The sequence below is a fragment of the Echinops telfairi genome, unplaced genomic scaffold (genome assembly GCF_000313985.2).
Source record: "Echinops telfairi isolate 266 unplaced genomic scaffold, ASM31398v2 ScPeMD7_7409;HRSCAF=8447, whole genome shotgun sequence".
NCBI classification, from domain to species: Eukaryota; Metazoa; Chordata; class Mammalia; order Afrosoricida; family Tenrecidae; genus Echinops; species Echinops telfairi.
In genome coordinates this window covers 2541658-2554321 of record NW_022111309.1, presented here as the reverse complement: position 1 = coordinate 2554321, position 12664 = coordinate 2541658, and the positions used below count along the sequence as shown (strand labels likewise).

The following is a 12664-nucleotide window of genomic DNA, read 5'->3' as shown; positions in this document are numbered from 1 at the left end:
CCCTGTTTGTCCCACTGTACAACTGTGCTCCTCGGACTCGTGGTTCCCTGTGTGTCCCACGGTAGGAGTGCTCCCCGGACTCGTGATACCCTGAGTCTCCCACGGTGGAACTCTGCTCCACAGGGTTCTCAGTGGCCCTTTTCTCAGGAGCAGATTGCCAGGCCTTCCTTCTGAGGTGTCCAGGACAGACTCTCAGAGAGCAGCCACATGTGAACTGTCCACGCCACTGTCTGGGTGTGAGTCAAGGGGCAGACCTGAGTCTGCACTCCAGCCACTAACAAGATCCAGACCGAGCGTGCTTCCCCCTACTCACATGCTGGACGTCGGCACTGCTGAAGCTGAATGTTGAGCCAGATGTTAACGCGCTGGCCCCAGGCTCCGGGGGCCTCCACCTCCCACAGGCGCCCCTGTTCCTCCGGATAGGCCAGCAAGAACCTCCTACAGACTGACAGCAAGATGCATCTGTGAATCCCAATGACCCACGCCTGCTGGAGCTTTTCCTGGCTAAACCCCACACTGTCCACTTCCAAGCTCCCCCTCACACCCTGTACCCAGCCCATGTGGGCACGCCGTCCGCCCTCCCACCATCCATCACCTCCCACCTTGTCCATTGTCCCTCCCCTCCTAAGCCTCATCCAGCCCCCTTTCCTGGGACGCTTGCCTGCTCTGCCATGTCCCGATTTCACAGGGGAGCCCCTCCACGTGACAGTGCCCCCAATCCTGCTACATGGCCTTGCTCTGGTCCCTGGCCCCTTCCTAACCCTTTCAGGACCCAGAGCTCTGCTGGAAGCTCACCAAGCACAACTGAAGCACTGGAAAGTGTGGCCCAGGCTGTCGGAAGGTGACTCACCTTGTCTGCTGCTCAGCTAGGCTGACAACCGCAACTTCATAGAGAAGCACACCTTTCGAGTTCAGCATGCTTCGACTCTTGGGGGTTTGTACCAGAAAGTGGCAGCAGAAAGAGAATTGCGCCCCATCCCCACCATCCCTACCTCCTCCCCTCACCTCAAAGGCTCATGCCATACACACTCCCCCACAAACACCAACAGCTGGGCCTGGACCGGGGCATGCACAGACGTCCGCCTCAGGAGAACAGCTGTGGGCAGAACCCTGGGTCCCAGCATCCAGAGCCTGGCTTAGCAGGGTGGCTGTGCCCAGCATGAGTGTGTGCTCTTGGGCCAAAGGTTTCCTAGCCTGTGGCGAGGTGAGTGGTTGTAGGGCCCAGCCGGAGCCCCACAATCAGGAAGGGGTTCGCTCAAGAAATGACAACTGGCCAATGAAGCGTGGGGTGGGGCAAGTCTGGACAACCCTGCGTTCTCCCGACATGCTGCCTGTTCATCCTCTAGGACCAGGCTCCACCAGAGCTCCAGAAGCAAAAGCTCAGCGCTCCAGCACCCTCCGCTGGCCAGCCGAAGCCCAAGACAGGGTCAGCAAGATTCAACGCTGGGTCCTGGGACCCGTGAAGGATGCCTGCCTGCAGGGTAGTTTCCATCGCCCGCCTCGCCCCCACACACACACACACCAGGAAGCTCCCTGGTCAAGGGCAGCCAAAGCCTGAAGCAGCCACACTAAGGCCCACCCACTCACACTGCCCAGGGCTCTCAGAAGAGAGGGGAGGGGGCACCGAGGTCACTGGACGTGGCTGTGAACAGAGGACAACCCATCTGGGCCCAGAAACCTTAGGACCTTAGGAGAGCTGACCAGCGCAGGGAGCCCAGGCCTTCGCAAGCACTCCAACTTTACTGATGCCATTTGCAAAGAGACAGACATGACTGTGAAGATCAAAATATTTTCACCCACTTTTCCTCATGACACCCACGGGCGGGACGGTGGGGGTGTTACATGGGAGCATAGGGTTCCTTCCTGTGCGTGCCCTGCGGGGTGGGCAAGTGTGAGTCTCATGGTACAACCGGTCTCATCAAGTTGGCGACCCTCCATCATGCTGGGGTGGGGGGCCTCCCCCACTTCGCCAAAGCCCTTAAGGGCGAACACTGAGGTTCCCCGAGGGAGAGTTCTGCCTCAAGACTCCATCAAATCCAAATGAGGTAGGGATTATTATAAGAGCTGTAAGAGCCCCCAAGAAAATGATCTTTGAATTAGAAACCAAACCAAAAAACAAACCCAAAGGCTGTATCAAATACATCCAACCTGACTTTCCAGCCTACTGCCTAGCCTACCAATTCCAGATCCGAGACTCTCAGTTTCTAACCTGCCACGTGACCTAAGGATTTGTGCTTGCCAGCCCTGTGACCACGTGAGCTGATCCTTAAAATCAGCATCTCTCTCTCTCCCTTTAAATACACAGGTATGGGTTAGTAATGTCCATGCAGTAACATGCAACTGCATCTGTACCCTTAGCCCCGTAAGATTTCTTGTTTGTTTTGAAATGAAAGTAGCTCTCCCTGGCAGCACTTGTGGAGAAGCATTGAACTGCTCACCACGAGGTTCAGAGTTCAAGCCCAGCAGCCTATCTGCTCTCTAAAAGACCTACAAGGCCTGAGAAACATCATGTGGAGTCAACATGAGTCAACATCCACTTGACGGCAGTGGGTTTAGGTTTAATGGTTTGAAGGAGTTTCCAAACCCCAAACCCAGACTCTTGTAGCACTGGGCCTCAGGAAGATGAGGCAGAGGCCATGGCTCTGCGTAAAGGGTCAGGCTTGGTGGCGGCAGGTGGCGGCAGCAGGGGGGCTAGGTGCGCTCCACTCCTGCCCTGCTCACTTCCTATGATGCGCCCCCACTCCCTGGCCCATCCCTCCCACCTCTGCCACCACCAGCAATAGCAGCAGCAGCCACAAGGACAAACAGAAGTGGGTTCCCATAGGAGGTCCCCCCAACATCTCAGTCATCACAATTCTACTTCACAAAATGGATCATGGATATTCAGCAATGCAAGCGTGTGTGTACACACACACACACACACACACACACACCCCACACACACACACCCTCCTTGCTTCTGTTCCTCAGGAGGCATCAAAGACAAAGGGTTAGGAGTCCTGGACGCATTTTGATCTTGCTTTCGGAAATGCCTGCACAGACTTCCCCTCCCAGGCTTTGAAATGCCTGGCCCCCTCTTTGCCCCCGCCCGCAGGGAAAGCCAGGAGGAGGCAGGAGCTACCAGCGGCGCAGTGTGCATTGTCAGCTTGCAGCAGAGGATCCTGGCACCGGGGGCCCAGTAGCCAGCAGCCTGCTTCCCCAGTTCAGAGCAGGTCTCTGGGGTCTGCTTCTCTGGCCGGGTTTGTTGGCTTATTAGTTCCAAACCCAGTTCTTCCCACGGTGAGAAAAGTTTTCCTCTTGTGATCCAAGGCTTGCTTTGGGGCTCAAGAAGGGAAGGTTTCTTGGGCGGGAGAAAACTCAGCTCCACGCGGGGATGCTGAGGGCTGCATGGTCTGCAGGCTCCGCGACCCCACCCAGAACCCCCGGAGCGTGTGTCCCACCCACCTCCATTGCCCATCTGTGCCAACACCATGGTCTTACCTTGGAGCATGGCTTGGGAAATGGGGCAGCTGACCCCCAGGGCTTCGTCCTCTCGAAAGGTCTCACAGAAGTCCTGCAGCAGAGCCACCCCCAGGCCTTGGCGGCGGTGCTGCCGCCGGATAAACACGGTATCGAAGACAGGAAGCACGTAGCACGCGCCGCTGCCATCGCCACACAAGCTGCCTGCAGGAAGAAGAAGTGGGCAATGTCCACACCCCCAGCCCTGCGGAGCCCCGCCACCAGGACTCCTGGGGGTCAGCTGGCTTCAGTCAGGCCGTTTTTTTGGGTTTTTTTATTTATTTATTTTTTTTTGGGTTTTTTTATTTATTTATTTTTTTTTAATTTTTTAAACATTTTATTAGGGGCTCATACAACTGTTATCCCAATCCATACACACATCAATTGTGTAAAGCGCATTTGTACACATTTCTCAAAACATTTTCTCTCCATTTAAACCCCCGACATTAGGTCCTCATTTTTCCCCTCCCTCCCCGCTCCCCTCTCCCACATGAGCCCTTGATAGTTTATAAATGGGTATTTTGTCATATCTTGCCCTGTCCGACTTCTCCCTTCACCCACTTTTCGGTTGTCTGTCCCCCAGGGAGGAGGTCACACACAGTTCCATGTAATCGGTTCCCTCTTTCCTACCCATTCTCCCTTTACCCTCCCTGTTTTGCCACTCACACCACTGGTCCTATAGGGCTCATCCATCCTGGATTCCCTGTATTTTCAGTTCCTATCTGTACCAGTGTACCTCCTCTGGTCTAGCCAGTCTTGCAAGATAGAATTCGAGTCATGGTAGTGGGAGCGGGGAGGAAACCTTTAGGAACTAGAGGAAGGTTGTATTTCTCATCATTGTTACATCGCACCCCAGTCAGGCCGTTTAAACACACACACACACACACTATGATTGGCCACTAGATTGCTGCACATACTGGAAAAGGAACCCCGGGTGACTGCCCCTCTTCCCATAAGGCTTCTCACTCACTCAGACCCTCATCTCCCCCTCTTCTCTGCTAATTCACAGAAACCTGGAGCCAGCAGGGGAGGTCCGGGCAATCTCAAAGTCCTGCCAGCAAAGGTGTGGGCGAACGGGCCTGGGAAGCAAGCCAGCATCTTCAAGGGGACTTGTTCTGGTCACTCTAACAAAGTGCCCTTTACAGAAGTCGGATCCCCAGAGAGAAGCCGTTCCCGGTCGTACCGTGGCCCTGCTGCAGCAGAGAGAGCAGGAGCCAAGACAGGGGAAAGCCCTGAACGCTCCACCATGAGCGTAGCTTCCCGACAGCCAGGGTCCCCACAGCGCCGTGGCCACACCTCCACAGAGACTTGACATGCGCCTTCGTCCTCGCCTTCACCGGAATACCAGCTCCCCAAAGAGCCTGCTGCCTCATCTGGCTACTTCCGAAGTACACATCGGGCCGTGTCTCAGATGCCATGGAAGCCGCGAAAGCATCATGGAGCAACACGACAGGAACAGCTGCAAGGAGCCTGTCCCTGCTGGAAGGCCTGGGCCCACTTCGAGGGAATATGGTGCCCACGGGGCAGCAGAGGGTCAGAGAAAGACATCTTCACGGCACAGCACTGGGAACCCTGTGTCTCTCCGCACTACTCTCCGTTCTGATGCCCGGTTGTGGGCGCCGGGAGACTGAGTGCCCTGTGGGACGCTGCCTCGTACAGGGACCAGAATGATAGGAGGAAGGGAGCACCCCACGCACTGTTCGTCCCCCTCATCCAAGGGGACCAGGGTGCTGGTGTTGCTGTCCTCAAGGGAGCCCCATTCCGGCCCTTCTGGAGGGAAGGGTAGCTGCGGCTCCTGGAGACAGCTCAGCCTGCAGTCCGGGTACGGCAGGGGCAGCTGCTTCCTCGGGGCCTAAGAAGGACTGAAGGATTGGAGCTAAGGACCATGCTGGCAGGGTGCTCCTGGCTCCCCTGGGACCTCCTCCCCAGAGCTCTAGGGCTAGTCCTAGTCACTGCTGGTGGCTTCTTGCCCTTGCCCTTGCTCGACAGGCATTTTTCATTATACTAGCTGACTCCAGTTAACTTCTGGTCCTAGATGGGAGTTTTTCTGATGAGCAGGGACTTCTTACCTTGAAGCAAAGGTAGACTCTTGCTCAAAACTGAAAATAGCAAAAGAGTCTCCCTCCCCGCCCCCAAAGTATTTTCTTCCAACGTAAATCTCCTGTTAACAGCATTGGACTCATGCAGAAATCTCAGCCCAAAGGCACCCAGATCAGCACCGGGGGTCAGCAAGCCTAGCCCCCAATACAGTGCCAACGGACACGCCACTCCACAAGCGAGCCTCCTACCCCCAAGCACTCAGCCGGACTCCATCAGGGGGCCGGGAAGCCCACAGGTCTGTTTCATGCCATGGCTCTCAGGTCTGCCACGGCTGCTCCTCTGGCAGGCCTCTGCTGTCACAGCTTGCTGTCTCTGGGCCCCGAGGCTCACTGCGCAGGGATCCAAAGTCCAAAGAGACGATGAGTTCACCCCTGGCTCTCCTTCCTTTGCTTCTGCTCATTTGTGTCATGAACATGTTTTGCCTTTTTTTTTTGTAAAAAAAGTGAGTGTGTACTGAGTAGATCATCACGTTTACATTCCACGATGCCATCCCATCAATCATCGGCCCTACTTCCTTCCTATATTTCCGGTTTCCATCCCTCCTTATTTCCTAACCCTGTACTTTGTCCTTGTGTTGATGCGCCTGCTGATGTGAAAGGGCCAATCACTGGAATGCAGGGGTGAGTTCCGTCCCAGACCTAAAGAGCGACAAAGGGCCAGCGTCTTGAGTCCACCAGTATCTATCCGACCAGCAAGCCTGGCCTCTTTTGATAATTCTGAGTTCAGTTGGACATCTTTCTTCCACGACCTTCTCATGTGCTCCTTTTCAGAGCACCATCCAGTCCGGCACCTTCTGGATCTTCTGGTTTCCAGGTTGAGAGGGTGATGCTTGGTTGGTCCATTGGTCCCTGGACTAACTTTTCCATACTCTTTAGATGTTCATTATTTTTTCCTCCAGATGAGGAAATGGTTTCACCTTCCCCGGTTGCTCAAAAGCTTTTAGGAACCCAATTACTACTCATCCAAGTAAAATGTAGAGTACTGTGTTTATGAACTAGTTTGACAGTTAAGTTTTTGTGTCAGCTTGGCTGGGCTGGCATCCTCAGTAGTTTGGTAGTAAGGCCTCACCTCTAAGGTGCAGGCCACACACAGCCTCACAATGTTCATGTTCACATAGCCTATTTTATATCTATGAACAGATGCAATGGCTCTGTTCTCCTCCTCCTCCTGCTCCTCCTCCTCCTTCTTCCTGTTGACTTGGATCCTCTCTGGTTTCTTGGGGCTTGGGACCTGTGGCCTGCAATGTGGTCTGCCAACCCGGGATGCTGTCAGCAGCCTTCCACATCACCTGCCTTGGATCCACTCAACCCTGCCTCCACCCGCCTGCAGCCTTTCTACCTCCTGCTTCATCCTCCGGCCTCCTGGCTCTCCCCACTTGCAACTGCACACGTTGGGACGCTCTCCAGTCCTGCATCTGACCCACAGATTGGACCTGCCAATCACTCTGCAGCTGTGGGGGCCAGTTTCTCAACATGGATTTCTTGAAGAAGAATTTCTTTGTTATACATATAAGAGTTTCACCGGTGTAGTTTCTCTAGAAAACACAGCCTAACACACTGTGTTGTGCTAATTGGCCTCAATGTCCCCTGAAATTCTGATTCCCCCAGGCTCAGCAACTCCCTTCCTCAAGGTATCTGGCCATGATGCCCAAGTCTTCATGACTTTGTCCCCTGTGTGCTCACCACATTCGGGGGTACATCTGCAACAAAGTTGAAGGCACATCTACAAATAGCCTCCACCAAATCTACATAAGGGTATGGGTCTACGCCTGCTCACCTCCCGCACCTGCTCAGACAGCCTGTCTACCCGAGCTTCTGTTTGTAAACAGCTCCTATTGTAGGATGGTGTGCATACCAGTATCTGCCTCTGTTGTCTTCATTTGTTTGTCTTTATCTCTAAATGTGTGAGGATGAGCCACACTGCTTTCCACAGTGGTTGTACCGTCTTACAGTCTCACCAACAGTGTAGGAGCCATCCAGTATCTCCACATCTCACCAGCAATTGTTAGCTGTTTTTTTGAAATGTGCTATTAATTCTGGGCTGCTATCTTATTGGGGTTTTGATTTAGTTATGTCTCTCAAACAGCCAGTGACCACAACTATTTATCTTCCGGTCACTTGGTTTTGTGGGGTTTTTTCTTGCGGAGCTGTTCATGTTTTCTATACATTATGCAGGCTCCCCTTTCTTGGTGGAAGTGAGCTCCCCTACCCTGGTTCTGAGATAGCTCATTCTATGCCCAGCCAAAGGACAAGCTTGACCAAAGCCCATGCTAGATTTTCCAGGCTTTTAGAATCACAATTCTAGAACAATACACACAACTGAATCCACAGTATCTGCCCCATATTCCCTTACCCAAACCCATCAGGAAAAGAGTCATTTGGTGGGACTTACAAAGACTATGGTTAGAAGAGGCATACTAAGGAATTCACAACACTGTAAGGAAATGAATAAATAGGCACTACGCTAGGTAAAAGAAGCCAGATGTAAAAGGCAGCATATTACCATATATGGTTCCACTCATATGGAATTTCCATATTAGTCGACTTGGATTAGTCAAGCCGGTGGAGACAGAGACCCTTAGATCAGGGACTGCCTAGGGCTAGAGTTGAACAGACTTTTGGACCTTCCAGTCAGAAGCTCCACTGATAACCTCTTCCGCATCAAAGCAACACGCACACCTCCACTGACAAATGCATGATGAATGTACAAAAATGAACCAAAGAAAGTTTTGAAGGTTTGAAAAATGTGCCATGGTTATATAAGAGGTTAACATTGTGAGCTGATGAGTGGCAGGTGGTGTAGCGCGTATGCGCTGGGCTGCAATCCACAGGGCTAGCAGTTCGAAACCACCAGCAGCTCTTCGGGCAAAAGACTGGGCTCTCTACTCCCATCAGCAGTTACAGTCTCGGGGGTCATTATGCGTCAGCACGGACTCATTGGCACTGAGATTGGTTTGGTGTACTATTTTTACAATTTGTCTGTAAAGATAGCACTAGTTTAAAATGGAAAAAAGAATAAATGCTTTACCAACTTGTTCTTAGGACCAATCACACCTTCAGGCTGGTCAAATAAAGCCCATTTGCAACATGAATTCCCAAAACTAAATCTCATTACAATCCAGCCACGAACAAGGGCTGAGGCACAGGGCACCTGAAGATGCTGGCTCACACTGACTCTCTTCTACTCTTAACAGAGACACAAAGCACAGGGAAGCACGCGACATATCACAGGGCAGTGTTGGGAGCCCCAGACAATCCTATCCTATGTAGCCATTGTATAGACATGGCAACCCTTTTGGTCAGTAACAATTGTCCAAAGCTGGGCTCTCATCAGCGTATGAGATGTCAGCTGACCCCAGAGCAAGCCTAGATCCACTCATGCCACAAGAGTCGATGCTGTCAAACCTGGGCAAAGAGGACCATGCCCTCGGGGTCTCTTCTTGTGGCCATTCCATGTCCAGAAGCACTGTCACCATGGAAAAAGTGAGACAGCTGCCAAGTGTTGGCGAAGATGGAGAGCAATAACACTCTTACTTCTCCCTGGTGAGGGTCTACAGTATGACAATCGTGCTGAGTACAGGTAAGCATTACCTAGAGAGGTGGAGCTTGTGACTCTACAGCTAACAAGTCCATTTCTAGGATATCGCCGAGGCCGGTATTTCTCAAACGTTTCGTTCTCATCAAGCCTAAGATCTTCAAAGACCTTTCTCCTCCCTAAGGATCCTCCACAATTAAACATAAAAGAAGAGTAGAACTGAGCTTCGGAAAGCCATACACCATTGTGATAGCTAAAATTTATTTGCTCCCTAAGAACACGCTCTCCTCCCCACTGCCCTTGGGAATGCATGTCATAGAGCAATGGTTCTCACACTTCAAATTCCATGGAGGAATTTCGTGCCGAAAACCCTCAGAGTAATAGGCCCACACACCAACCCTCAAAGGTCCTGGGAGAGCCCCATAATTCCTGTCATCCAAAATACATGAGGCTCTCAACAGGGAACCTGCTGGAACATTCTAGCAAACTTACGTAGCAATCAAGGAGCTGCATGTTGCTCCTGACCAAAATTATTCCAGCCCAAGCAGAGACTTTACAAACTAAATTTCTCTATGTATTATTATGAGATGAAATAGCTTTTAACATCCATTAATAGTCATAATGTGGGATATGGAAAGTATGAATACAGGAAATTTGGAAGTTATCAAAAAGGAAATGGAACACATCACGACTATTATCCATCTTAGTGAGATGAAATGAACTTTCATTGACCAATCTGAACCAAGCAATCGTGTTATTTACTAAGCAGGGAATGACAGATTCAAGAATGTTGTTGCATTCATTATCAACAAGAGCATTTCATGATCTACCTTGAAGAGTGCGTGAATCCAAATTTTAGTTGATGAAAGGCTACAAACTATTGGGGTCTAGGAGGGTTATAGTTCAGAGTGCATGGGGACAGGGGGAGTGGGGGGGGGTAAGAAGTAGGGGCTTAGTTCAGTTGCACTTGACCTACCATCCTGTTGCCAAACTTTGCTCAAGTTCACACAGCACTGCAGTTCTGTGTCCCTGGGTATGTCTAGAAAGAACATGCGCTCCCCCACAAGCAGAGCATTAATTATGTTAGTACAATTAAGTAGTTAGAGGTAGTCATGGAGACAGAGAAAATTACTGAGGTCTCAGAGCAGGGAGGACGTTTCCTCTGATGAGCACAGGGACTGAGAGAGAAACAGAGAGACCCAGTTCCCAGCCCACTTTCAGACACGCAGAGTTTCAGTTCAGCAGCCTGGTACGACAAAGGCAGACTCCTCTTCACCGCAGTCCATCTCCTGAAGCCCCTTTAGATGGATCTGTACTGTGTACCTTTTGGTGAGCAGCTGAGTCCACTAATCATATGAACTCAACACACTACAAAAAACCCATGGCCTTTTATTTCTTTTTCTCCATGGATTTTTAAAAAATTATTTTATTGGGGCCTCATACAACTCTTACCACAATCCACACATACATCAATTGTACAAAGGACATTTGTACATTCATTGCCCTCATCATTCTCCAAACATCTGCTCTCCACTTAAGCCCTTGGCATCAGCTCCTTATTTTTCTCCCTCCCTCCCCGCTCTCTGTGCCCCCAGATCCTGAAATATCTGTTACCTTTCGTTTTGGTGGTGTAAAACCCAACAGCCGCTCCATTTCTCCACAAAATTTTAGCTTGCTCCATCACAGAATGAGGTAAAAAAAACATGCCATCGGCATCCAGATTCCTCTCCAATCTTCCAAAAATAATGACATTTAGAATGAAAAGCACAATCCTCTCCCCGAATGACTGAACCTTGGAAGAAAAAAAGAATGAGGAATTAAGTGAAACCAGAGAGGAAAATCAGACACAGTAGATTGTGAACTTGGACTTGACCATGAGGCCAGGTGCATGCTCCACTAGCATAAGAATCGGTTGAGTCTCCAGAGCCAAAAGTTGTGTCAGCTTTCATCCGCTGACCTTTCACATCAACCATGCCTCCGGGAGAGGGGCTGTGCCAGAGCAGACTCCTGAGTCCCACGGGCCACAGTCATGAAAGGAGGTCTGCAGGGGAAAACAAAGCCACACTAATGAAGCAAGCAGTTTTCACCAAGGTGACCAGGGCACCTACCCCAGCAGATCACCAGCTGTGTTGAATGGCAGGGGGGTCCTGGCACCCAAAAGGAAGGTAAATACATGGAGAGAGTAAATGCTGCACCCAAACAACAAATCGACTGGCTTGTGACCGATGTGAGAGAGCACTGTCGGTTACGCTCAGAGAATGCCTGGGATTCCCTGCCCGCTGTGTTCTGACGCTGTAAAATAGAACCCTCTCTCTTCCATGTCAAAAGGTTCCATTGATCTTGCCATCGTCAACATAAGTCCACTGCCTGCTAAGCGTCCCATGCAATCTTTCACAGCTGCTGTTCTCAATTTGACCTCACATAGACAACGGGAAAAGAGCACAATGTTCAAAACAGACAGTTTACCATTAAGATGATTACTATTATTATTATTTTGCTTCAAAGAAGACTTCAAGAGAGAGTTTGAGTTTAGAGTTCAAGGTTTACGGCATCCCCAGGTTATAGAATTGATGATCATTGGACTTCGGTTCAGATCTCGTGCCTTGAGGGAGCCCAGTGAACGGTGGCTCAGGACTGTCATAGACTTAGTATTGTAATGCTCCCCTGGCTTTAGTGTGACATGTATGACCTGATATGCACGGCTCTGCTGCTGCGAATGGATGTTACCCATAGCTTTCTCTGGCATCAGCCCCATCATTTGTGCAGCGTCCTGTCACTTTGGAGTTTATTCGGTACAAGTCAACAGTTCACGCATCGTGGTTCTAGGCAGCCTACACTTGTATAATGCCCTTTTCTCAACAGTGCTTTAAATTCTACACCATTGGCTAATAAAATGATTTTTTTTTAAAGAAAAAAAAATTAAAGCTAAAAGAAGAAAAATGCAAAAAAGGGAAATAAATAAATAAATTGCCCGATGGCCATGATGATGACTGATAATGTTCTCTAACATAAAATGACAATGACGTCTCTCCAGTGAGTCAAAGATACATATTAAGTATAAATATACATGGCAGTTACTTAATTTCATGTCAACTTGATACACAGTGAAGGGATGGAGTCTAGCTTGTCAATCAGGTTACAGCCTGAAGACCCCTCCTTGTGGGCGTGGTCTACTCATGAGGATTCAGGGAGCAGCAAGGGAACCGAGCAGCGAGGTCCCCAGGGAATGCTGAAGGTGGACTTTGGGGCCAGGGCATGGTGCCCCAACAGACTGGATTGGAAAACACTCCTAAAGGCCAACAAATGATCTTTGAACTAACTACAAGCTTTTCTTTCTTGTTGTGTTTTGTTTTATTTTTTCTCAGTGGTTCGTTGTTGTTGTTGTGTTGTATATTGTTGCTTGGTTTTGTTCTGTCTTGTTTTAGTGCATGTTATTATCTCTGCAGGTCTGTCTAAATAAGATAAGCTGGATGAACAATCTGGAGAAAAAAACAACGGGACCGACAGTTCCGGGGGACATGGGAGAGGGGGA

At 50.3% G+C, this 12664-nt stretch overlaps 1 protein-coding gene across 1 annotated transcript in view; it reads right to left on the bottom strand.

The window, feature by feature from the left end:
* The window catches only part of LOC101654948 (protein FAM169B), an 82436-nt gene that overhangs the window by 29921 nt on the left and 39851 nt on the right, over positions 1-12664 (bottom strand). Inside the window, exons 5-7 of the mRNA XM_045296470.1 lie at positions 10747-10924; positions 3481-3663; positions 314-445 (exon numbers count right to left, since the gene is read on the bottom strand). Of these exons, the coding sequence (XP_045152405.1) occupies positions 314-445; positions 3481-3663; positions 10747-10924 (493 nt within the window). The remainder of the gene's footprint in view (positions 1-313; positions 446-3480; positions 3664-10746; positions 10925-12664) is intronic.